The sequence below is a fragment of the Pelodiscus sinensis genome, chromosome 22 (assembly GCF_049634645.1).
Source record: "Pelodiscus sinensis isolate JC-2024 chromosome 22, ASM4963464v1, whole genome shotgun sequence".
Lineage (NCBI taxonomy): Eukaryota > Metazoa > Chordata > Testudines > Trionychidae > Pelodiscus > Pelodiscus sinensis.
In genome coordinates this window covers 20936902-20963428 of record NC_134732.1, presented here as the reverse complement: position 1 = coordinate 20963428, position 26527 = coordinate 20936902, and the positions used below count along the sequence as shown (strand labels likewise).

The 26527-nt window shown below is 55.1% G+C and overlaps 1 protein-coding gene across 19 annotated transcripts in view; it reads left to right on the top strand.

The window, feature by feature from the left end:
- The window catches only part of DAB2IP (DAB2 interacting protein), a 364307-nt gene that overhangs the window by 292334 nt on the left and 45446 nt on the right, over window positions 1–26527 (top strand). For all 19 annotated transcript variants that reach the window (XR_012897179.1, XR_012897178.1, XM_075905444.1 and 16 more), the window contains 2 exons: window positions 7290–7388; window positions 8881–9435. Coding sequence is in view for 17 of the 19 variants with exons in the window: in XM_075905444.1 (XP_075761559.1) it covers window positions 7290–7388; window positions 8881–9435 (654 nt within the window). In the remaining 2 variants the exon portion in view is untranslated. The remainder of the gene's footprint in view (window positions 1–7289; window positions 7389–8880; window positions 9436–26527) is intronic.

Here is a 26527-nt window from a genome sequence, read left to right as displayed (position 1 = left end):
CACCGTTCCCCTCCCTCCCACGGGAAATTCCTGCATACAGGACTGTTAATTATCCTTTGCCTGATGAGTGTTGCTCACGGATGGACAGAGCTCCCGCCACCACTCGGCCGGGGTCTGCTTGTTCTCTCTCGGGGAAGGTTGTGGTTGGATTGCCCAGAATGCTCCCCTGTGGGCGCTCTTGCCCACCATGGTGGGTGGCAGCTTTTCCTGGCAGTTCCTGCAGTCCAGGCTGCCTGGCCAGCCCCCTGAACACCACGGAGCAGCAGCGAGGGCATGGCTGGGAAGATCAGACCAGCAGGATTCGACATGGCTGCCGATGGAGCAACACTGGAGAGTTCAGATGGAGAAGAGAACTGGCAGCACAGCCAAACGCAGCAGAAACCAACTCGTGCCAGGACCATCTGCAGTGGAAGAAACCCAACTGCCTTGCTCCGAAGCAGCTGGCTGTTGAAAGGTGCAGTGCGTCATTTCTCTGTTAGCCAGATTCGTTTATTGAGACAGGATGTGACTGGTTGCCCAGTTACCTTCACCAGTAATGAGGCCAAATTCGGATCAGATGGAAGCCTATTGAAGTCCAGAGTAATACACCTACTTCCACTGGGTCTGGACTGGCTCACTGTGTCTTAAGATTTGTTTTTCCAATTGTTCCTTTGGAACTTCCCCATCTTTGACTCTTGTCCTGCAAAACAGGAGGATCGATATTTATTTGCTGTGTGTTGTTTTATTTTTGACCTTCCAAATAATTTTATGGAACATCTAATTTTTCTCTGTCCTGAGCCAGTGGAAGAAAGGGCTCCCGGCCGATGTCACGAGCTTGTTCTGTGGCACGTGCTCTGCGCTAAATCTAGATTGGGCAGCGTGGCCTCGGGAAGGAGTTTGGAAGCTGGGGTCCTGGTTCTGCCACTTGAGGAGTTCAGAGATTAGAGCCAGGAGAGGGAATCGGAACTCAGTGATTCTGTTCTCTGCCTCGCTGCAGGCCACATGCCAGTCCCAGCTCTCAGCCCTGCACCTGGGCCAGGTGCTAGAGTTTCCTCCAGGGGATAGGAGGAGGCACGTGCAGCAGGAAAACAGTAAGAGCAACACCACCACTTCCTGATGCCTCCCTGTAGCGTCAGGGGCTGAATTGCTCTTCCTGGCCCAACCTTCTCTTCGACCTTCACCCCCAACCCACACGAGGGGATGTCACTGAGACTATGCCTATCCAGTTGATATCAACCCCGTTCCTAACCCTCAGGCCAGGTCTACACTATGGGGCAATGTTGACCTAAGTACACAACTCCAGCTATGTGGATAGCATAACTGGAGTCGAGTTGCCGCAGGATCTGCACTGTGGGCGGTCAATGTGAGAAACTCTTCTATCAACCTCCCTTACAGTTCTTGTTCTGGTGGAATACTGGAGTCGATCACAAAGCGATCAGCAGTTGATTAAGTGGGTCTTTACTAGACCCACTAAATTGTTCCTGAGGGATCGATTGCTGCAGCGCCGATCTCCCAGTAAGTGTAGACCTGCCATCAGATAATCGCCCAAACTCTCTGCATGACAGCAATAGATAGGGTTTTTAGCGAAAGTGTGTGTGTGTGTGTGTGTGTGTGTGTGTGTGTGTGTGTGTGTGTGTGTGTGTGTGTGTGTGTGTGTGTGTGTGTGTGTGTTACCCGTGCAGTACAGACCTATTCCAGGCACAGCTCAGTTAACTTCTCTCTAACATGGGTATGATTATGCTCACTGTTTCTGCTATGATGTAGGCTCACTTCTTGTTCATAATGTCAATTCAGACCCTTGGTTGAAATAACTGATGGAATTGCAAAGTTATCAATTGTTGTACAGAGATTAACCAATTTCAGACGCTCCGAAAGCAACCCAATGTTTTTTTTCCAGATAGTAGCAAAATTCACAAGACAGTTTGGTTGAACTCAAGGAAGCATCCATTCAGGGAATGGGAGTAATGAGCATGTATAAGTTAAGCTTTAGAAATTAACAGGTACCACTAAATAAGTTGATCCAAGTCCATTAACACTTTTTTAGCAAATTTAAAAATCCCAAAGTGACCAGAATACTGTCTTCCAGGGAGATCAGCAATAGCTCGTGATGATCATTTATTTTGCATGACATTTAGGTCACAGGTCAAAGTCAGGGCATTCTTGCGAATCTGGGGAAAATTGCCTTTTTGTGCACATATGGTGGGCATGACCTTCAACTCCTAATGGGACTCCTAGGAGACTTTCTGGTGTGACATGTGTGAGAATGCCCCAGTAATGAAGGATTATTATGAGCAGAAACCTTAGAATGTAACTGTTGAATAATTATCCAGTGATCCGTTGTGTTGAGATTTCATAAAATATTTGTTAAATTAATGCCAGTTTATTGATGTGTTGTTAGAATAAATAGTAGATGCGCATCTTATTAAATAATGGTAAACAATAAACAATTGGGATTTAATTAACAGCCACAAGGGTTGAACGAGGGCTGAATCGCACTCTAATTTATAGGGGAGTTTCAGAGGGAGCTGCCTATGTCATGGAGCAGAATTTGCCCCTAAAGAGAATTTCAGCCGACAGCAATCCAAGAATTTCTGTTCCCCCGGGAATTCAATGGTGTAGCCTCACGGAAGGGCTGAAATCGGTTGCCTTTCGTCACAGTTCTCTGGGATATGAGTGAGAGTTTTGCTTTATTTAGGATTGCAGAATTTGGCTCCTGATAATTGCCATCAAATGACGTGGTCATGCATCAGAGCACAAGACCTCTGTCCTCTAGATTTGAGTATAGGGAACGTCACTGGTGATTACTTTGGCTCTTTCAAACCCTAATTTCTGGGGTAAAAAGAGAAGAGACCCTCAAATTCCCCCTGTATTTTGGATTCCTATCTGAAGATCTGCATGTTCAAAATCCACCCCACTATAGCAGTGACAGAGCAATCTGGAGGGGCATTGGATGGTATGTTCTTCTGTGTTATTTAGCTATAAACCCCCACTGTTGAGTAACTTTGTAACAAACAGATTCTCCCTTGATCTTCGCGCCTGTAACTCAGTGGGTGCCGTACTTTCATGTACGCCAAAGTTTGCCCTCTGTTTTTAGCTAAAGTTCCCAGTCAGGTGCGTTAGACCGACTGACCCAAAATGCAGCTCCAGAGTCTCCTCTATGCAAATGGTCAAGACAGTCTGAGGAACCCCACAGAAACGGCAGAGCAGGAAGAGGAGGCAGTGGGTTCATGCAGTCCGGATAGAGCAAGCCAGCTTTGTGGCAGGCGAGCCATGAGGCATGCAGCAGTCCTAGAGAAGCGTGTAAAGATGCTGAAAAGAAAAGTGGGCAGAGATGATGCAACCAGCCCTGTTTGTGTGCAGTCTTCCATTCTCCACAGTAGTAAAAGATAACTCCATCATGGCCAGAGGAGCCCTTGAGATTCAAAGTACAGCGCATGGGTGAGAGGCAGGCGGGTAGAAAGAGGCACCTCTGAGCCATGAGCAACATTTTGGGGGGAGGGATAGCTCAGTGGCTTGAGCATTGGCCTGCTAAACCCAGGGTTGTGAGTTCAATCCTTGTGGAGGCCATTTAGGGATTTGGGGCAAAAATTCATCAGGGATGGTACTTGGTCCTGCTGTGAAGGCAGAGGACTGGACTCGATGACTTTTCAAGGTCCTTTCCAGTTCTAGGAGATAAGCATCTCCATTCATTTCATTTCAACTGCCCACAAAGTAGACGGGCCATTGAAGCTGGCTGGAATGTCTATTGGATCCACTCAGCAAAGGCAGCATTAAACCTCCTCTCTTTTTTTGTCCCATTGGGAAAATGCCAGAGAGGCGCACGCAACCTCCCAAGGCAGAATATGTGTTCACCTCAGCCGGGAGGTTCGCCAAAGAGCCATCGTGGCCTGAGGCTCATTGCGCCGAAGGAAGCGTTGAAACGTCGCCAAGGATTTACAGAGCAAAAGAAAGTTGCGTCTCCTGAAAGCGGGGAACCCCGCCCTCCCGGTGGGAAAACCAAAGGCAGCAGAGGCACAAGATGGCAATTCAAGGAACTCTGCAGCTAGAGGAAGTAATACTCCAAGGAGCTTTATTTTGAAGTGTGGATTAGATACCTTCAGTCTGCAAACAGGGAAGCTCATAAAGAGTGTTATTGGATGGTGACCGGTGCAATGAATACAAAGGTCAAAGCCGCGGAGTGAAGTTTTCCCGAATAATACAGAAGTCCTACTGCCGACTCATAGTCTCTTAATTTGCCAGCAGGGTTCTGAGGAGCGAGTTGTTTGAGGAATGTACCTATTTCCTAGGCGCATGGTACTTCACAGCTGCAGCTAGCTGGAAAGACGCTGCTTAGGAATCGCATTGGCCTTTGGAGACCCCAGTACAGTAATTAATGCGGGGAAGGCTCAGTGAGATGAATCAGAAAGCAGGTGTTGGTACGTGACGACTCTTGCTAAGTGGTGTATCTCTGGCCATCAGGCAGCATGTGTAGAGGTGGACTGGCCGAGTGTGTTTGCCTGCACTGCCTCTTTAAAAGCCTTTGTTTCTCTTAGGCCCTCCAGCCGAGTCACAGCCTCATGTGCATCACAAACCCCTTCCAGGGAACACGCCTCGTGGGGCCCATCCCAGTGCCCTCTGCGCATGTCTTCAGCTGTCTCTCTGTTTCCCCTCCGTCTCCTTCTCCACTCGGTGAGAGTGGCACCTCCAGGGACTCCCCTCTGTGATGTAGTGGAGGTACCTGGCTGGTTTCTATGCTGCTGGCTCTGGGGTAACCCCCACTGGCTGCCGTGGGTACCACGACCCAGCAAAACAGGATGAGTCACTATGCAAACGAGTATGGCCAGACACCCCCCATGGAGAGGAACAAAGGAAGGTGGAATTCTACCCTGGCTGGGGGGCAGGGCTGGAAGAGTGTTGGTTAGTGGCTGTCTGTGAGCATGGAGGAGACAGCCTAGGGAGAGGGGCTGGAGTTTAGGGGCCCAGTCTCCCCCCAACTCAAGGGGGCCTGAGGCATCCTAGCCCAGCTCTGTGATCAGATTCCATCTGTGCTGTGCTGTATCCCGGAGAGGCAATAAACTTCCTCTATTCCACCGGCTGGTGCAGTCTGTTTGTGCCATTTCGGGGTGCAGGAGACGGGGGACCCCCAACGTGCCGTCACACCCTCACAGTCTGCTCTCTGAGCTCTGCACTGCACTGACTGCTTCTAAGCATTGCAGCGCCTTTTGTAGGCCACCCTGGCCCCTGATTGGCTGGGTCCTACCGAGCCTCTCTAACCTTCTGGAGGACTTATCTATGGCTCTTTCTGGGCTTGCTCCACCCTGAGATTCTGTGTGATATGGGGGAAGCCTGCTGGAGGCTGTGGAAGGTGGTGGCAGTGTCACTGAACTGAATCCATCCCTGGGTGGCAGTCCAGCAGGGTCTCAGAAGTGCTCTTACGCTGTTTTTTCCCAAGTGTAGGACCTGAGAGGACGGGTGGGGCAAGGCCCAGCGATACCTCGGCCAGACACTTGGAGGTGGTCTGAGCTGGGGACTCTAGCTTGGTCCATGGCAGCCAGGGTAGCCAGTGCCAGGAGCATGGAAATGCCCAGGGAAGGATGCATGCCCTGGGCGGGGGGAGCAGGGTGCCGGATATACAGCACTGCCCGCCGCGGCTATTTCAGAAGAGGCACTGATAGCCGGGAGGAGTGAGAAGTCAAAGGGATGGGGCGGGGGGTAACAAGGGGCTTGGATTCCCTGCTGGGGAAAGGAAGAGGGTCGCCAGGTGTCCGGTTTTGAACCGGACAGTCCGGTATTTGAGCTTCCTGTCCAGGAAACAAATTGAGAAAATACCAGACCTAGAAATGTCGGGTATTTTCTAATTAAGTTTTATCATCATCGGGAGTATCAGTACGTAGTTGTGTACTGCCTGGCTGGTCGACGCACTCGCACTGCGTGAGTGTGTCCTCCAGCCAGGCAGTACGCAACTACCCAGTAGAGAGGAGGGGGGTGGGGGCGGGCCCGGGGTGGGATAGAATCCCCGGGGCTGGACTCGCCCATACGCCCCGCTGGGACGATGCGCGGGACGGGCAGCACTCCAGGATCTGCTTGCGCCAAGGTCAGCCCTGCTCCCCGCCGGCCAGTACCCCCCCGGCCAGTCCCACTCCTCCCGACACCCTCCCAGCCAACCCTGCTTCCCGCCAGCCAGTTCCCCCGCCAACCCCGATCTCCCCTGGCCAGCCCCGCTCTCCCCGCCCTCCTCCAGGCCAGCCCAGCTCCCCGCCAGCCAGTTCCTTCCCCTGATCTCCCCCGGCCAGCCCGTTCCCTCCCCCCCCTCCTGCTTCCCGCTGACTGGTTCCTTCCCCTGATCTCCTCTCCAGCCCTGCTCCCCCTGACCTCCTCCTGGCCAACCCCACTTCCCTCCCGGCCTCCCCCCCCCCCTCCATTCTGAGATCACGTGTGTCCGTTATTTTTTTGAAACCCATCTGGTAACCCTAGAAAGGAAGGAGGTTCATCTAATTCAAGGCTGAGCAAGATGCGGTCCAGGGGCTGGATCCGGCCCACTTAACACTTGGATCTCGCCTGTGGACTGCTTTCTGCTTACATCCTGCTGCCCAGGCCACTGCATTCCCAGGCTGTGGTTCAGGCAGCCGGACCCTATTAAAATGGCTCCTGGCTTGTGGTCGTAGCGCTACCCTGGCAGAGGCCACAGCCCGAGCCTTTCAAAGTGCTGCAGCAACCCCTGGTGGCTACCAGACAATGCGGTAACGGTGGGGCTGGGAGCTGCAAGCCCTTTGCTGTGTTTTTACTTCAACGCCTGGAGCCCCAGACAACTCTGGGAGGGAGGCTAGTCCCCAGCCCCGCCCCTTCCTCCCAAGCCCCGCCCCTTCTGGGGTGCAGCCAGCCTATGATCACATAGCAAAATTCGTCAAGTGGCCTCCCAGTGAAAATTATTGCCCACGCCTGCTCTAAGTGCACGTTATGGGCCCAATCCTGACAGGTGCTGAACACTACAAACTTCCATCACTCAGCCCCTCTCCGGATCTGGTCCTGAGCTGCTCTCACTCGCTCGCTGTGGCGCTTGGGGGCTGGCGTTCGCTGGAGGAACTGCTGACTCTGCTCTGGTTTGGTACTCGTGGGAGGGGGGCATGGGCTCAGGGCCTCCATGCTGAGCCCCCGGCGATGCTCAGCATTGTGTTCGAGGGCTCCGCCCGCCTTGCGCACGAGATGTGACTCCCGGGCTAAAGCGGTTGGCTCGTGTAATAAAAGCACCCGCCAGCCTCTGTGCTGAATTTCCCCAAAGCCAGGTCCGTAATGTGCCGGTTGAGAAATAACCCCCCTTCCTTTCCATGCAGGTGACGACTTCATCGGGCAGTAAGTGCTTCTCCTGTCGCTCGGCCGCCGAACGAGACAAATGGATGGAGAACCTGCGGCGTGCCGTGCACCCAAATAAGGTAGCGGCGTCGAGGAATTGTCTCTGTAATAGTTCCGCTCCTCATTATTACCATTTCTAACCCGGCGCAGGGGAGCAGCCGGGGACAGCTTGTCATTTTAGTGACAAAGTGTAATTGGGGGTCAGCTTTTTTCTGTATTGCTTTCTGCCACAATTATATTTATGGGAAACTGCCAATTATTTTTTGCCCTCGCTTCTCCGGGATGTGCCACGTGGGCTGTCGTGGAGAAACAATCGACCCTCGAGAACCCGCAGTCTTGTTTTAGTCCTAGCGCTATTTGCTGCTTATCTAAGGCTATTTGCTGCTTATCTAAGGCCTCAGTGCCCTCAGGACAAATGGTGATGTTGGAGGTAGCATACGACTGTATCCAGGTACTCAAGCCTCACAGCAGCCTCTCTGGGTTGGGTGGGATTGGTGAGCCACAATTTGGAGGTGGGGAAACTGAGGCACGGATTCTCAGTGAGCTGCTTATGGCCCCAAAAGAATTGGGGCTTGGCTATGGCTCTCACTCCTGTACCTGGACTACCAGCCCACCCTGTTCCCTCTACCTGCTGCATTGAAAACTGCAGCAAAAAGCGTCTCTCTATCCCAGGGGACATGAAATGTGCCCTTAGAGCCAGGTGAGGTTAAAGGCACCTTTAAAGGACGCCTATAGCTGCCCCTTTCTCTGTGCGCCAGGCTGAGGGCAGAGCAGATCACTGCAGGGTTTCCCAGTTGATTGGCTGAAGGGGTTCTGTGCGTTCCTTCTTGCTAGCGGAAGCAGGTAAGTGCATATGCCTGGAGGTGCCTCTTCGGGATGAGGTCATGACCCCTTGGGGGCCATTTAGGATTCCGTGGTGTCGTTCACTGCACTAGTGTTAAAATGGCTCCCAGGGCACATTTTTACTTCAGAATAATAATAATTCTTAGCTCGTTCAGTCTCCTTTAATTCCCCTTAGTGTTTGTTGAATTAAATAGTCTTCATTTCTTGTCCTAAAATACTTAGGCAGTGATGCAGCAGCTGCTCTTCCCACCCCAGAAGCGGTTGCATTCCAGTCACGAATGAAGTGATCCCTGGGCAGAATTTTGGACACTTCTAGACTTGCCATAGATGGAAAAGGAAACGGATTGTTCCCCAGAACAACAATGGAACAAAAGGGCTTCTCTTTTTTGCAAAAAGACATTAATTATTGGTAGGGCTCCTTCCTGTTCCTAGTGAGGCCTTCCTGGCAGTAGAACTGGAAATGGTACATTTTTAATTTGGAGGGGTTTTATCTGCCTTGTTCCTTATATTAATTGGCACCAGCAGACATGGAGTGCACAGTGATATTTGGAAAATTAACATAAGTAGTGTTATTATGCAAATTCCTGAGAGCCAGTATTTCCTTAAAATAAAATGTAATTAAGCCACGGCTCGTTTAGCACCTCCAGAAATAATTAACTGGTTTCTCCGGCTTGTTGTGTATGGGCTTGGTTTTTTTCCTTGACCTTTTTCTTTACGTCTCTTTTCCAGGACAACAGCAGAAGGGTGGAGAATATGTTAAAGTTATGGATTATTGAAGGCAAGGACCTGCCCGCCAAGAAGAAGTACTTGTGCGAATTATGCCTGGATGAGGTTCTTTACGCACGAACTACCTGTAAATTGAAAACGGACAATGTCTTTTGGGGGGAGCACTTTGAATTTAATAACCTCCCGCCGCTCAAAACTATTTCGGTGCATCTATACAAGGAGACCGACAAGAAGAAGAAGAAGGACAAGACCAACTTCCTCGGGCAGGTGACGATCCCCGTGGGTGCCGTCACGGGGCGGCAGTTTGTGGAGAAGTGGTATCCTGTCGTCAGCCCCAACCCCAGCAAGGGCAAGTCCGCCGGGCCGATGCTCCGCATCAAGGCGCGTTACCAGAGCATGAGCATCCTTCCCATGGAGATGTACAAGGAGTTTGCGGAGTACATCACCAACAATTACATGGTGCTCTGTTCCGTGCTGGAGCCGGCGCTGAGCGTGAAGAACAAAGAGGAGATGGCCTCTGCGCTGGTCCATATCCTGCAAAGCACGGGGAAGGCCAAGGTAAGAATCGTAGAATCCTAGAACACTAGAACGGGAAGGGATCTGGAGAGGGCATTGAGTCCAGTCCCCTGCCCTCACAGCAGGACCAAGCACCCTGTAGACCATCCCTGACAGGCGTCTGTCCAACCTGCTCTTAAATATCCCCAGTGATGGAGATTCCACAACCTCCCTAGGCAATTTATTCCAGTGTTTCACCACCCGGACAATTAGGAAGTTTTTCTTAGGCTACGTCTACATTACATGTGTTTGCGGCAGAAAATATGCTAATGAGTCCCTCATTAGCATAAGTTGCGATGTCATTAGCATATTTCTGCCGTTTCTTTTTGCGCAAGGGGTTTTTGCGTAAAAAGGAAACGTCCACACTGCTTCTTTTTGAGCAAAAAGAAATGGCAGTAAATATGCTAATGATGTCACGACTTATGCTAACGAGTCCCTCATTAACATATTTTCTACCACAAACACGTGTTGTGTAGACATAGCCCTAATGTCCAACCTAAACCTCCCTTGCTGCAATTTAAGCCCATTGCTTCTTGTCCTGTCCTCAGAGGTTAAAGAAGAACATTTTTTCTCCTTCCTCGTAACACCCTTTTAGGTTCTCCCCGCATCACCTGGACAATCCCATTGTAGACCGACCTGACGCAGAACCCCAGATCCAAACCCTCCCCGGCCACTCCTGGGTCTGACTGTCGGCTCAGCCTCTCCCTACTGACCGTGTGTATAATGCTTCTTTTACCACAGACAGATTAGCAGCGCCTGTGGTAGGCTCACTTGGGTCCAGATCCTGGCGTGCCCAGGAAGGTACCAATACAAGACTCTGTTCTTATTCCCAGTGGTTCATGGGGGAGACTCACATTGCTTTAAAATAAGCCCTGAAAGGAGGTCCTGTTAACTTGCTGGAGAGCTGGGCCTGAGCAAGACTTCTCCCGCCCTCTCGTTCCTTGGAGCTATTGTGAACAAGCAGCAGAAAGTCAAGCACCAGCAGCCTGTTAGTAAATTGCTTCTCGCCCGGTCCGTTCCTTGGCAGTCGTCCCGGCGGGATGTGCCCGTCATGGCTCGGGGCTGAGGAAAGAGCCGGGCGGTGCTCTGGCAGTGTTGGAGAGGAGCCCGCTGCAGGCACGTGCACCCAGCTCCGTTTGCACCGCGGCATGTCTTGCCCCTGCTCTCGGACTGGCGGGGAACAGGCAGGCCCCTGGGGTTCCCGAGCGAGGGGGCTGAGCTGTGCACGCTGGAGACCAGCTCTTCTGGGCTCACTTGGATGAACTGCTGGGATCCTGGTGAATCCACCAGCCCCAGGCTTGGGGAGGGCAGCCGGCCAGGAGAGGCGGAGGTTTCTACCAGCAGTTTCAGTTGGTCTGTGGGAGAATGGGGGGGAGGCAGGTAGCAGGGGAGTGGCTGACTTGGTGAACCTCACTGACGCTCGGGCAGGGGAGCCCCCTCCGCGCACACTGCAGCGTGACAAAGCAGCTGCGGCCAGAGGGCGAGATTTTCATTTTGCCCGTGAACCTCTCCCTGAGCGGGGGCCTTCGCTCAACGCCTCAGCAAGATTCCCAAAGCCTCTGCAGTGCGAAGGAGGCTTGCGGCCGATCTCAGACATGGAATTGTGGGTTCCCCTCCTGCTGCTCCTGCCCCGCTGCGTGCGGCCGTGGCTGGCCTGGGCGGGGAGTGGAAGTTGCCCCTGTGACACGGAGAGGAACTAGAGCAATAGACCGGCTCCAGGCAGCAAAGTCTCCTCGAGGGGACGGACCGCCACGGAGCAGGGAGCTGCCTCGCGGGGACGGACCGCCATGGAGCAGGGAGCTGCCTCGCGGGGACGGACCGCCACGGAGCAGGGAGCTGCCTCGCGGGGACGGACCGCCACGGAGCAGGGAGCTGCCTCGCGGGGACGGACCACCACGGAGCAGGGAGCTGCCTCGCGGGGACGGACCGCCACGGAGCAGGGAGCTGCCTCGCGGGGACGGACCGCCACGGAGCAGGGCGCTGCCTCGCGGGGACGGACCGCCACGGAGCAGGGAGCTGCCTCGCGGGGACGGACCGCCACGGAGCAGGGCGCTGCCTCGCGGGGACGGACCGCCACGGAGCAGGGCGCTGCCTCGCGGGGACGGACCGCCACGGAGCAGGGAGCTGCCTCGTGGGGACGGACCGCCACGGAGCAGGGCGCTGCCTCGCGGGGACGGACTGCCACGGAGCAGGGAGCTGCCTCGCGGGGACGGACTGCCACGGAGCAGGGAGCTGCCTCGCGGGGAAGGACCGCCACGGAGCAGGGAGCTGCCTCGCGGGGACGGACAGCCACGGAGCAGGGCGCTGCCTCGCGGGGACGGACAGCCACAGAGCAGGGCGCTGCCTCGCGGGGACGGACCGCCACAGAGCAGGGAGCTGCCTCGCGGGGACGGACCACCACGGAGCAGGGAGCTGCCTCGCGGGGACGGACCGCCACAGAGCAGGGAGCTGCCTCGCGGGGACGGACCGCCACGGAGCAGGGAGCTGCCTCGCGGGGACGGACCGCCACGGAGCAGGGAGCTGCCTCGCGGGGACGGACCGCCACGGAGCAGGGAGCTGCCTCGCGGGGACGGACCGCCACGGAGCAGGGAGCTGCCTCGCGGGGACGGACCGCCACGGAGCAGGGAGCTGCCTCGCGGGGACGGACCGCCACGGAGCAGGGAGCTGCCTCGCGGGGACAGTCTGCCCAGTGACGGGCCATGTCTGAGCTGGTTTCAAAGTTGGGTTGTAAAATCCCATTTCACCAGTTTGCCGGTTACACGTTGCGGTTCACCAGCATCTGCAGACGGGGGAGGTTGCTCTACCCCGGCTGGGCCACTGAGCTGGAGCACTCGCAGCACGGTAGGCCGGCCGGGCTGGTGCATCCCCAGCCCACAGCATGGTGGGCCCGGCTGGGCTAGAGCAGCCTCCCACCCACTTCAGACAGGGACCTGTTCCAGCCCGGCCAGACCGCTGGTTAACCAGTTCCTGGAAAGCAGCCAGTGAGGGAGATGCTTACCAGCTAACCCGTGGCCTGCCCTGCCTCTCCTCCAGCCCCAAGCCAACTGGGACTTGGGGGTGGGGAAGTGTGCAAAGTCATTCGCTGTTCAGTGCAGCTGGCGGCTGCCTCCCCCTGCCAGGGGCGCTCGGCGCCTAGAGGGAACGCCCCTTCTGCCCGAGGCCCCGCCCTTCTGCCCAAACTCTCGCTTCACTAGGGCGCTAATAACAGAGCATCCCGGGGCAGGGTGAGCGGTGGGTCGAGCTCGCTGCCCTGAGGACGTGGGCTGCCTACCCCATCCCGCCCCTCGCGCTGCGGAGGCTTTTCAGCATGCTAGCTCAGGGAGAGCCGGCATGAGGACGTCTCCTGGGGCCGGGATCCCACCCAGCCCCAAACGCAGATGGATCCGCCGTCTTCCTGGTCACAGGCAGGACCGCTGAAGCCAGCAAAGCTGGAGGGAAAGCCACAGACTGGCTGCCCTTAGCATGGCCGTCGTCCTAGTGGAGATGCAGCTGACACTAGCAGGAGAGGACACGTTCATTGCCCCAAACAAAATATGTGACACTTATTTTGCTGGTATCACCATGTCTACACCAGGGCATTTGCCAGTATGAAACAGTGGTAAAAACCCCCACGCCTCTGACCAGCGTGGACTGTGCGTAGGCCTGGCCTACGAGTCTGGTTGTGAGCTGTGCCACTCCGCTGCGGGGCCTCTCGTGGCCACACCCAGAGAGACTCAGGCGGGAGCCGGTGTATTGCCACGTGCCTGCGCGTCGCTGCGCGTCGCCCAGATCCGCTCCGCGGGGGAAAGAGCAAACAGTAAACAGGCTGGCTAAGTATCCCCCTACGTCTGCTTTCGCTGCCTGTCATCGGCCGTCAGCGTTGAGTGCAAGGGTTGGAGAGTTGTCAGAGCAACAGGATTTATTGGAGCATGGGAGCCGGGTGCTACAAACTGTGTGGAGGAGCCGGACAAGCGGCGAGAAATTAAAATAACAGCAGTGATGTGAGGGGAGAACATCCGCTCCTCCCCCTGCCTCGGTGGGCCCCACGGGGCGCCGCCGAGCGCACCCAAGCACAGCCACGCTCGCTGCGCCCTGGATGGAGTGACGAGGCGCAGCAAGGAGACACGGGCGCTCAAGAGCTTCTTGGGCAACCACGAACGCATCGGGGGCCATGGGGCACGGCAGCACCGAGCACAACCCCTCCCCCCGCGGGTCACTTAGCCAAAGGCTGGAACAGAACTGAAGAAAGCGAAGGGTGGGCTGGTGGGGTAGGGGGCTGGGCTGGTGAGGCTGCTCCTTGGTCACCTCTGGCGAACAGCAATGGTAGGGGCAGCAGCTGGTTTGTACCAAGGATGTAAATACCCCTTGAGACAGTTAACCCGTTAACCGATGTCTTTTGAATCGTTTCACCGGGGTCCGGACAGCCCATTCGTCCAGCCCTCCGGGCCGGGCCGCAGGCGGGGGAGGGGGCGCTGCGCCCCCTTCTGGTTAACCGGTTACTGGGTAAGCATGCTGATAAGGCTAACTCTTACCAGGTAACCGGTGAAACTTTTACCTCCCCACCATGTTCAGGCCAGGCCTGATGCCCCAAACTCCGCTGGCACGAGTCGTCCGCTCTGGGACCCCTCAGGCCTACTCGGCGGCTGGGTCCAGGCACCGACCTGTGGATTTGCATGGCGCACGTTTTGTGGTTAGTGCCCTGGGGCTAGCGAGGAATGGCTGGGCAGCCGGGGAATCCACAGGCTGCAGAGCTAGCGCCCCCTCCCTCCCCGTTCTGGCGCGAGGGGGCGTATCGGCTGTTCCCAGATCTCCTGAGCCTGCTGGCAAAGGGCTTAGCCTCTGCCCTTCCCGTTACGGGAGAGCTCAGCTGAGGCCCTAGTAGCTGCGTTCTGCTTGCTGCACAGCGCCGTGTGCCTGGCGTTTTAGTGCCTAGGGGGAGTGCAGACCGGCCGCCTGTGCCCCAAGGGGCTTTCAGCCTTTTCCCACTCTCCGTCCTCCACTCCTGGAGGCTTGTCAGGGATGTCTAGTGAATTTCCCCCCCCCCCCCCCCCCCGATTTCACCTCAGCCCGAGTTTGTGTCTCTTTCGATCGGAGCCGGGAGGCAGTTTCATGTGAGGGCCCCGGGGGGGGGCATGCACAGCGATAGCAACACGGATCCCTGCCGGGAGCTGGGACAGGGGAGAGAGCATTTGAAAAGCTCGGATTTTAGCAAAGCCTGATGGCTCTATTGCCTTGTTATCTCCTCACGCGGCAGCTGTCTGGCCCCATCACAGAGGTAGCCGAGTGTCTCCCGTGCATGCAGAAATAGAAACAGCCTCTCTCTTCCTCCCTTGCCAGCCTGGGGGAGAGCTAGCTGCCTTCATGGGTCTGTTGGCTTGTTTGCACTGGGCGTAGCGGCTGGGTGTCTGAGGGGTGGGTGTCTGCGGAGCTGTGAAGCGTCCCACAAGCCTCTGGCTGGCCCGTCGACACACGGTGAGCCCTGAAAATTCAGCTGTAGAAATGATGCTCCTTTTGCAGCCTCTGCTGCTTCGTCCCTCTCAGGGGAGTTGGTGAGTCCAGGAGTAGTGGAGAAGCTGGAGAGCTGGCTGCTGAGGGTCTGAGCTGGAGGGTTTTAGGGGCAGGTTGATGAGCAGGGATATTACATTGTGTGTAACCCAGTAACCATGTCACTGACAAATATTTTGTCAGTTACACACTTACCCATAAGCAGCTCAGGCCCAGGCTCCTAAATAACTTTTCCTGCAGAACCACAGTCGGGGGAGCTGCCGGGACCAGCACGAGCCAGGACTGAGGCAGCCTGCGGCCAGCCCACTAAAAATGTCCTTATGGGATAGAGGGGGATGCGTGTAGCCAGTAGCATTAACCCATAAGCATCTTCTCGGCTAGACATTTAACCGGGTGCACGTCCCTAGGCGAAGCCGATCGCAGGTCCCACAGCGGGCGAGACTCAGGTTCCTGGCGGAGCGGGGCGCAGCTCTCTGCGGGGAACGCCTCAGAGGGCGAATCAGAACAAGGGCCTGCGGAGCAGCGTTCACACTTGAATCAGGGATCTGGTTTGAGTCCGCATGGCGGCCAAAAGGCAGAGAGCGGGATGGAGCAGAGCCAGGCTTGAGGGTGCGGGGCCTAAGGCCAAAAGGGGTTGGAGGGCATGCGGATCTGGGTGGGACCTGAGTCAGGATACAAAGCTAAATGAAAGTGGAGGGCCTGGCTTTGGGGCCCAGCTGGCTTTAAGGGCACGGCCATCCGGGCCGGGGGGGTTGGGGACTGGGTTTGAATCCGGTCTCGTTTACACCCAACTCTTGCACGGTTGGCACCACAGGGAGTCATGCGACCTAGGGTCAGCTGGCAACCCCTGACCCTCTCCTGACGCTCTGTAGCCTCCCCTGGGCTTTACCAGGGGCTATTTCACGAGCCGCCGGTATGCCAGTCCCTTTCCCACTCCCTCGGCCCTCGCACGCAGCCACGGTAATAAATGGCTGGTAATTAATTTTGCTGATAAAAGCTTTTTGGTGGTTGTTGGCTGCAAGTTGCTGATGCTAACGCAGCAATTAAAGCTGAAGTGAGAGCTAAATGTCCAGTGGATCATCTGGCTGGGCAGACTCGTTAGCGGCTAATTGCTTCTGCCCTGTTCCAGGTCCTGATTTCCAGACCTGATTGGCTGTAAATATGGCTCAGCCGTAAGCCATTAATGAAGCTCATAGGGAACAGGCCCAGGTGCGGGGATCGTGACCGCGCTCGCAAATGGACGGAAACTCTATTCGCCACCACCCTTCGGCAGAGCCGCCCCGGGGGGGGGGGGGGGAAGTGGGGCAATTTGCCCCAGGACTCCACAGGGGCCCCCGTGAGAATGTCTGAAGTCTGGGACAGGGAATGCCAGGAAGGGCCCCCGAAATTGCTTTGCCACAGGCCCCCTGAATCCTCTGGGCGGCCCTGCCCTTCGGTGGCCGGCCCTCAGTCCACCCAGTGAGCCTTTCAAAGCCATGGGCCACCCCCCTCCTGAGGGGGCTTTGGCGTCTAAAATGGAGCATTCCCAAGCCGGGCTCTTGCTCCCTCCCTTCCAGGTGACTGGCGGTGATAAGACCCGGAGGCAGGGAGCACACGTGCATGGGTTGCTTTACAGAGACCAGCCCCCGCAGCATCATTTTTGTCTGTGGATTGGAGCACAGGCCTCCTGTCTCTGGGTCCTGCTCTGTCGCGGACTCGCTCCTCGATCTTGTCATCATCACGGTGCAGCTCAGGGCCTCGGTTTCCCCAGCCTGTGTAAAATGTGGGATTTGATCCCCGAGCCAGGATAGCAACGGGAGACCAACCTGCAGCTCTCAGGGGAATAAAGTCTCACGACGGTGTGGAAACCGGGGATGTAAAATCCCGGTCACACACTAGGTTAACCGAACGTGGAACTAGTTAACTGACTAACGTGGGATCACAGGCTGAGTCCACGGAGCTCCCACCTCCAACGCTCTACTGGGGCTGGCTCCCGGCTCCAGTCCCGCACTGGGGCGTGGGGCTGCCACTGGCTCCCAGCCCCACACTGGAGCAGCTCTGCCCCCCGACCTCTCATCACCTATTGTCTATTGTATGTATAGTGGGATCGCCAGGTGTGGGCCAGTCCTCTGTTGCTGGAGCTGCACAGACCCAGAACAGACGCTCAGTCCCGCCACAAACACCTTCCCTGTCTCCTTCCTTGTTGCTCTCTCTGCTCCTTGTGTCGTGCTGCAAGGCCGCTGCCGTGTCCGCCTGAAGGATCGCCCTCCAGGACGCATGCGTTCTGCAGGGCGCCTGTGAAGCCGTGGCACTGAGCAATTGATGATGCAATCTTTTTAATTGCCGCTGGCCGGGCAGGGAGCTGTGCGGCGAATGAGATGAGCCTCACGAGCGGGCAGTGACGGCCAACGTGGTGGGGTGGCCCCTTTCACAGATGGGGGGGCCTTGAGAGGTGGCAGAGCTGCTTGTGCGTGTGTTTGGCTACCGGTCCCGGGTGGAAGTGCCTGTGCATAGGAGAGGCAGGGGATCATGGATCTTTACGGGGCTGCATGAGCTGAAAGCCGAGTTGCAGGCCCCTTCCAGCCACCAGGAGATGCCAGGGGTTGATCCTACCCCACGGGTCGGCAGATGCGACTTGGTCCTGCCAGAGCTAAGATGCCCTTTCATAGCTGATAGCTGCTGCCTCACTCCCAGTCTGCTGAGGCTTCTCTAAGCGACAATTGAGAGTGATGTGCTCTCGGTCCCAGTGCTGGGGGGGGGGGAGCAATTCCAGTCCCCCCGGAGGACTGGAGTTTGTTAGATTGCTTACAGCTGCCAGCCCCAAGGCAGGTTTGTTAATACAAGACACTGCCCTGAATCATAGACTCATAGACCACTAGAACTGGCAGGGACCTCGAAAGGTCATCAAGTCCAGTCCCTTGTCCTCCTGGCAGGACCCAGCACCATCTGGATCATCCCTGATAGGTGCCAATCCAACCTGCTCTTCAATATCTCCAGCGATGGAGATTCCACAACCTCCCTAGGCAATTTATTCCAGTGTTTAACCACCCTGACAAGAAGTTTTTCCGAATGTCCAACCTAAACCTCCCTTGCTGCAGTTTAAGCCCATTGCTTCTTGTCCTGTCAGCAGAGGCCAAAGAGAACATTTTTTCTCCCTCTTCCTTGTGACACCCTTTTAGGTACTTGAAAACTGTGGTCAGGTCCCCTCTTGGTCTTCTCCTTTCCAAACTAAACAAGCCCACACAATCTTCCTTCACAGGTCATGTTTTCTAGACCTTTAATCATTTTTGTTGTGAAATCTGCCCAGCGAGATCATGTGGGGGAAACAAACTCCTGTTTGTTCTGTGTTTTTCTCCTGCCTTTCTGGTCTTCTGGCGCATGCCTTCTGACAGCACAAACAATGAGTTTGTTGCTGGGTCCGTGACGAAGCCACTCTGTCGTGGCCAAATCATCCAGAGACATCAGCATCTCCGTCCCGTGTCTCATGAGAAAGAGGGCAGTCCATGACCACACACTCCTTGTAATTGAGCTCCTGGGGGCAGGGTGAAACAGTCAAGAAACCGCACCAGGGAAGACGTAAGAGAAAACCCAACATATCCTGTGGTAACGAGGAAGGATCTTTTGGTTCGTGTGGTTATTCTAAAGGGCTGACAAGACTAAGGGACCTAGCTCTGTTTTGTCTCTCTGCCAAGAAATGAGCCATCGATTGAAAACCGAGTTCCACGTCACCCAGTGCTGCTGTTCCTTAGAAAGACAGTTGGACGTGCTGCCTGACAGGGTCAGCTATTTCAGAAGAGGTCGCTGACGTTGTTGCCATGGTTTGGAGATGAAATTGTGAAGGATGCTGTCTTGATTGTTGGCTGTGTGTGGTAACGTAGCCAGGAGGCTGCCTTCATGGCTAATCACCAGGGGACTGCCAGGCCTGGAATACTGGAGACTGGAGTTGTCCAGGTCACACCAGTAATGATAGGAAGGATGGAGTTAATCACTGAGACCAGCTTGCCTCAGTGAGGGCTAGAACCTTGTGCTGCCACACAATAGTTGGTGGGTACGAAAATTAAGGCATTGACAGACGGCCCTAAGGTTGCAGAAGGAGCAGTCCATGAATTGCCGGCACGCCAGCAGCACGCTCTGCTAGACGGTGGCTTGTCTTCTCAGTGTGTTGTCGAAAGGGCGGGGAGCTGTCCCGTTGTACCCCGAAGACGAAGGACGCTGTGCAAACACGATTAGCTGATCAGAAGCATTTTCTCCTGTCAATGAGCTTTACTCAGTGGTGGGCAACCTGGGATCCGGGGCCCACAGCCCATCAGGGTTCTGCATGTGGCCCAGTGAGACATTTTGTTTACCGTTGTACACGCTCGGGGTTGCCATTCCGCTGTGTAGTTCTTTTCCTACCGGTATTACCCAAGTGACACACGTGTAAAACAAGGCCACGGGAAGTAAGGTGGGTGCCGACCGTGAGAGCCGCGTGTGCCCCCCGCATCCAATCGCAGTGCTGCTACAGTTGACTCAGCACCCCCTGCAAATTTTTGGCTCACAAGTGCAGTGAGCAAAACAACCCTGACCCGGGAGCCCGTCTTGGTTTTACCACCATCGTGTGGCCCATTGGGATGAAGAAGGGCCACTCATGCGGCTCACTCACTGTCCTAGGCGGCCCATCGCTGAGCTGACCCGTTGCAAGCAAGATGACCCTGTCTCTCGTATGTGTAGGTTAAGTTGCCAGTACTTGGCAAATGTATCGAGATCGGGTAGGCCTCCAGCTCCTCCTAGCTCCTTCTGGCTCTGGGCAGGTCTGATCATTAGCATATTTCAGCTTCATTGCCAAAGTAGGAGGTAGCTCAGCTGTACTAGGGGAGGGCACCAAATGAAATGAGTAGGCAGCAGGTTTAAAACAAACAAAAGAAAATTTTTCTTCACGCAGTGCACAATCAACCTGTGGAACTCCTTGCCAGAGGATGTGGTGAAGGCCAGGACTTCAACAGGGTTCAGAAAAGAGCTAGATAGATTCATGGAGGTTAGGTCTATCAATGGCTATTAGCCAGGATGGGTAGGAATGGTGTCCTAGCCTCAGTTTCTCTGGAAGTGTGTGACGGGGGAGGGATCACGTGAGAATTACCTATTGTGTTCTCTCCTTCTGGGGCATCTGGTCTTGGCCACTGTCGGCAGACAGGATACTGGGCTGGATATGTTGGTCTGACAAGTTGGCCGTTCTTACATTCTTACGTATCTGTTAAGGAGTAGCCGAGTGTGTACAAATCCCTGGGGAAGTCTGTTGTTCATTCAACATGGGCCTTTATGGCGTGGGGTAGCAGGGACAGGCGCATACCCCACTAATTCAATCCCATCTCACTTGTAGAACTGAGACCAGAGGCAGTCTGAGGATCTGGATCCACATTAGGTTTAGACTGAGGCTCGGGGTTTGGGTGAATCAAAAGCACCAAAAATCTCTTGAGACGCTCTCATAAGACTTTGGCCCAGGGGGCCGAACCCTTGAGAGAGCAGCTGTTCCTACAAGATGTGACGGGCCGGGCCGTGTCTGGGCACAGCTGAGGGCATCCGCTCAGGGCGAATTGCTCGAATCCGGGGCTTCTTACAGCCCCCTTGACTGGTGACCTCTCCAAACAGGCCACACACCAGTCTCACAGAGCGCTTCAGCTGCCTGCCTGAAGCCTCCCGAGCAAAACCCCTCCGACACCCCAGCAATATCCGTGCCCCAGATGGCCCCGGGCCTATACACGGGTGGGGGGTCCTAGCACCCAATCCCACCTACCCCGAACAAGTTCTGTCTGGTTCCAAGAAACCAGCCACAGATCCCTGGTCAATTTACCCTCTGGACCTTACCCACAAATCACGCTGGGCCAACCCTTTAGGATCTATATCTAAAGGTTTATTATTACAAGAAAGAAAAGCCTGAGAGTAAGGTTATTAAAGTACAGTACCTTACATGCACCGAATCTCCCAGTTCTCGATGCAGGCTCTAGCAGAGATGTTGCAGCTGCTGGTTAAAAGTCCTTATTGCACATCCTACGATCAGGATGGGTTCACAGGTCTTCTGGGCTCTTCAATCCCTGCAGTGCTGCCTCTGGGATGAAGTGCTGAGCTGAGAACAAAATGGCATCGACCACATGGCCTCTTTATACCTCCTTCCTGGCCTCTTCTGGTCTCAGCCGGTCACCTGGTCCTCAGCCTCTCTCTGCTGGCAGCTCTTGGGTCTCCGCCCTCCTGCTTTAGGTGTGTCTTTGGGCCATCAAGGGCCATTGTTCCACAGGGCTTCACTACTCAGCCTGTCCATAGCAATGCTCAACCGCATTCACAGAAATATTCAGCTTCCACACAGATTACAGATTCCTACCTACACACACAGACATTATACACTCACATAAATAGCGTACATAAGATCAACAAACAATAATCTCCCATTCAATACCCCACATGGCTCCCCCCACACCAATTTCTGGGGCCAACACCCCCACCTAGGGGTGCAGCAGCGATCTGGCTGCTTCCCTCCAATTCAGCAACGTGACACAAGACCACCGCCCTTATTTTACAAGACACGGGCCACCTCCATACCAAAGTTGGAAAATTAGCTGATATCCGCTTGGAATGAAGCATAGAAGGAAAACCGTGACCCTGCTGCCTTTCCCCTAGTTCTGACCCATGAAAGGCTTCATGGGTGAGGTGGTTTCTGGCTTATTTTGGTGATTATCTAGCCCCAAAAAGACACTGCAAGGAGCAGCGCTCTTCTCTCCGCTGGTGTTCGGTAGCATTACAGGCCAGATTATGTCCCCTTATCTACCTCAGTGCGTTTTCCTTGTCCCTATTCACAGGACTGTCACTTAACACAGCATAAGAACGGCCAGACTGGGTCAGACCAAAGGTCCATGTAGCCCAGTGTCCTGTCTCCCCACAGTGGCCAATGCCGGTGCCCCAAGGGGAGTGAACAGAACAGGGAACCATTAAGTGATTCCCTCCTCTGTCACCCATTCCCAGCTTATGACAAACAGAGATGAGGGACACCACCCCTGCCCATCCTGGCGAATAGCCATCGATGGACCTAACCTCCAGGCATTTATCCAGTTCTTCTTTGAACTCTGATGTGGTCTCAGACTTCACCACATCCTCTGGCAAGGAGTTCCGCAGGTTGACTGTGGAGAAGTACTCCCTTTTGTTTGTTTTAAATCTGCTGCCTATTAATTTCATTTGGTGACCCCTAGTTCTTATGTTATGGGAAAAAGTAAAGAACTTTTTCTTATTCACTTTCTCCACACCCGTCATGATTTTACAGACCTCTCTCATATCCCCTTTAGTCTCCTCTTTTCTAAGATTAAAAGTCCCAGTCCTTTTCATCTCTCTTCATATGGGACCAGTTCCAACCCCTTCATCATTTTTGTTGCCTTTTTCTGAACTTTTTCCAATGCCAGCGTATCTTTTTTGAGATGAGGGAACCACGTCTGTACACAGTATTCAGGATGTGGGTGTACCATGGTTTTATGCAGAGGCAATAAGTTATATTCGGCCTTATTCTCCATCCCTTTCTTAATGATTCCTAACATCCTGTTTGCTTTTCTGACTGCTGTTGAGGGTCAGTTCAGAAACCCATTTGCCTGTGGCAGAGTCTGGGGGAGTCGCTGCCCTCAGGGAGGCTACTGGCACAAGAGAAGCCATTATTTCAGGGCCGTTGAGTTTACAGGGCTGTAGCAAGGCATTGCTGCCTCCATATTGTTCTGCGAGAAGAATTTTGATTCAACTGACTTGTGTTCTCATTGCTTGAGAGCCCAGCTGCTGCCGGAACATCTTTGTCGGCCTTTGTCTTGTGCGCGTTTGATAGTTTACAGTCTCAGCTGGTTGCTTTCGTTTACATGCTGCTTTTTAACGTATTTAAGGGAACCTCAGCAAACTGCCCGTATGGTTTAAAAGCTCAACGTTTTGCTGCGGTATGCCTAGAACTGACTCGGAAAGTTTTCTTTCTCCCACCGCGGCCTGTGCCAGCGTGCACATCCGGTTCTGGCTGTGTAATCACGACGATCGGGACAGACAGTGCTTTGCTCAGAAGGGCTGGGCTCCAGCCTGTTTAATTTAAAAATAGACCCTGAGTGTCAGTGTGTTCCTTATGTGTACCAGGGACCAGCTTGCTGCTGTCCTCTGTTACAGGGAGATTTCAGGGACCGGCACCACCCCTCAGACAGTCCTTGAGGAACACAGAGTTAGGGACAACGAGTCGTGTAGCACCTTCGGGTGCATCTACACAGCACCCTAAGCTCGAAATAAGAGATGCAACTTGTGCTACGCAAATTGCGTCTCTTATTTCGATTGAATTTCGAAAGAGGCTATTTTGAAATTTGACGCGTCTACACAGCACCACATTTCAAAATAACGCGCTAGTTCGAGCTGTCCCTCATCCCTTACGGAATGAGGGTTACCGGGATGCTGAAATAGCGCACCCGTTATTTTGAAAAAGATTTCGAAATAACGGGCAGCTTGTTAAGATACGGGGTAACTATTTTGCATCCCTCTGGGATCCCGAAATAGCCACTCAGTGTAGATGTACCCATAGAGACTAACCAAAATATAGAGATAGCGTCATGAGCTTTCGTGGGCACAGCCCACTTCCTCAGATGGGCTGAGTGCAGAGAGAAAGGGGGGAGGATGCAAGTGGCCCTAGCCAGGTGGGAAGGGTGCGTTTTCAGCACACCCAGTAGACATGAACGTGCCAATGTCCAATCCTAGGTTCTCCCTGTGGAGTGGCTGGCACCATGTAACCTCACCCTGGCTTCAAAACCTGCCCTCTGCCTTTTGGACGCCCTTATTTTTGATGTCGTTTTTATTTGTGCAAAATCGGGATGTAAAATCCCGTTGAATTAGTTAGCGGGTGGCACGTTAGGTTTAATCGGGTACCTGATGAAACAGGGCGGGCGGGCCTTGTCACTCTCGTTAGTGCACACGGAATCCAGCCCTGTCGACCCTGAGCACAGCTCCCAGCACGTCCTCCTCTGCCCCCCACCCAGACTAGGCCAGACTTTGGGCCAGCCTGTGTGATAACTAGCAGTCTTGTGACCTTGCTCAGTTCAAGCTTCTTAAGGTTGAGTCCTGTTCACCTGGCCTTGGGACAGGCAGAACTGGCTTATTTCCAAGGCATGCGCGGTGGGGGCTGGCGAGTAGCTCTCGCCGCAGTTTGTCGAGCCCTGCTTATTAGCCAGGCTGGGTAGGAAAGGTGTCCCTAGCCTCTGTTTGTCAGGGGCTGGAAATGGGTGACAGTGGAGCGATCACTTAATGATTCCCTGCTCTGTTCCCTCCCTCTGGGGCATCTGGCATTGGCCACTGTCGGCAGACAGGACACTGGACTGGATAGACCTTTGGTCTGACCCAGTCTGGCCATTTTTTTGGGGAAAGGCTTCCTGCCCCTTTGCAGTGTGGGTGGGGGGTTGCTTGGTTTGTTTTCTGGCATGATTTTAATTACACTTGTATTCAGGTTTGACATTGGCAGATCTGTTGAATAAAAGGATGAGCTGCCTGTCCCGGGGCTCAGTCCAGCACCTGAAACACAGCTCGATGGGACGGGCCTGTCTCTTAACACCTTTCCCGTTCTCCAGGGCAGAGGCAGGTGTCAGTGAAGCCCCTGCAGTGCAGGAAATAGCCTGGAGGCTCAGAGAGTCAGAATTATTGACGGAGTGAATGAGCTGCCTCTAGTCTCTTGTGTTTGTGTGTGTGTGTGTCACTTGCCGTCGGTGGGGAAGGGTGGCTCGTCTGAGGGTTTGGGGGTTTTTACCCAGTGGAATTTTCAAACAGTTCTCCCAAGTTCAGGGCTGATGCTTCACAGCTGGGCCCAGCTGCTGTCAGGGAGCAACTGGGCGCTTGAGTCTGGATTTCCTGATAGATCTTATTGCCCCCTGCCCGCCCCACTGCGGGGGGTGGAGACAGAGGCATGGCGGCGGGGTGGGAATGAGCAGCAGCTCTTTGGTCTTGGGGCCAGGCAAGATGCTGCTCTCCACCCACTCAAGCTTTCCCCGGAACGCCCAGGCGGCTGGGGACTCGTACGGACCAGTGTGCGAAAGCCATAGAGGTGCGCGCTGCCCCTTTCGGGGTTTGCAGCCTCCCGCCGCAGGCAGGTGCCGCCCGACCCACATGCTTCAGTCAGAGCAAAATCCGCCATCGCCAGGCCACTCGCTCCCCTCCCCGCCGTGTCTCCTGCTCTGTTCCCTCCTTAGGGAAGCACATGTGGGCGTCCATGGAGGCTGGCCAAGGGGAGGAGAAGCCCAGAGTTTCGAATTGCCACTGAGTCTAACTCCCGCCTGTGTTTGGGAAGGACGGTCGGAGCTGTCGTCAGGGCAAGACGCACAGCACTAGGGGATGGGGCCTGGGCGATTTAAAAGAGCCTGGAGGGGCTACGGCAGGCTCCCTGCCCGTCCTCGCTCCCCACTGCTCCCTGAAGTGGCTGGTACGTCCCTGTGGCCGTGGGAGAGGCCGGGGCCTCCACGCACTGTCCCATTCTAAGCACTGACTCGGCAGCGCCCATTGGCTGGGAACTGCAGCCAGAGGGAGCTGCAGGGGCGGGGCCTGTGGGCAGTGGCAGCGGAGGCCCCCGCCGGCCTAGGAGCCGCCACCAGAGGGGTTTGCTGGTCTGTTTCGGGAACCGCCCGTAATCAGTGATGTGCCCCAGCCTCCTGCCCCCACCCAGAGCCTGGGCCCCACGCTCCATCCCACAGCCCACCCTGGTGAAAGTGAGTGAGGGGGGAGAATGGCGATGCAGGAGGGGGAATGGAGTGAGCGGGGTGGGGCTTGGAGAAGGGGTGGGATGGGGCGTGGCTTCAGCAAAGGGGCGGGGCAAGAGTCTTTGAGTTTGCGCGATGAGACAGTTGGCTACTGGCTGGGCACGGGGGAGCCGTGGCCATGCTGGAAGAACGTTCCTGGCACCGCAGCTCACTGGGCACCCGCCTGCACGGTCACAGCGCCGCCCAAACGTCGCTTGGGGGGGCCCATTGACGGCTCTGCCCCGGGGCCCGGGATGGCTGTCGTGTTGATGTCCGCGGTGGATTCTAATGAGCCCCACTGCAGGGGTGAAGCCACCAAAAGCCATTTGATTTCTGGCCAGCCCTTAGGGCCGCGTTCCCCCGCGCCCGTTCGGTATCAGAGCTCTGAGCTCAGCCTGCCTTGGGGTCTCCCCAGCCCAGCGCTGCGGGAGCTGACCGTTAACTCCGCTCCGGCAGGAGAGGAGCTAAACTAGCGCTACCCTGCAGCCGGGACTCCCGCCATGGACCACAAAAAAGGGAAAAAGCAAACACTTGGCTAAGAGCAGCTCTGAAGCTCAGTGGTCCTGTGATAATTAGTATGTTGGGAAAGTGACAGGGAAGAGAATCAGGCAAAGCCAAGGTCGGCGGCTGCTAATTAAGAATCAGCACCTTGTGTCAGCCCCAGCCGCAGCCTGGAATTGAAACATGCTCCGGGAGACGCCCGGGTAGATCGAGGTGATAGAGTTACACAGAGAGCGGCGAAAGGGGTTTGAGCAGGGGGGTCAGAGTCACATCCCAGCTCCTCTGGGAAGAGAGGGAGAAGGCAGAGAGAATGGCGAGGGGAGGGGGGTTCATGCCTGCTTGGTTGCCAGAGAATAATGGAGCTTACGGGGCCCATAAGGAGG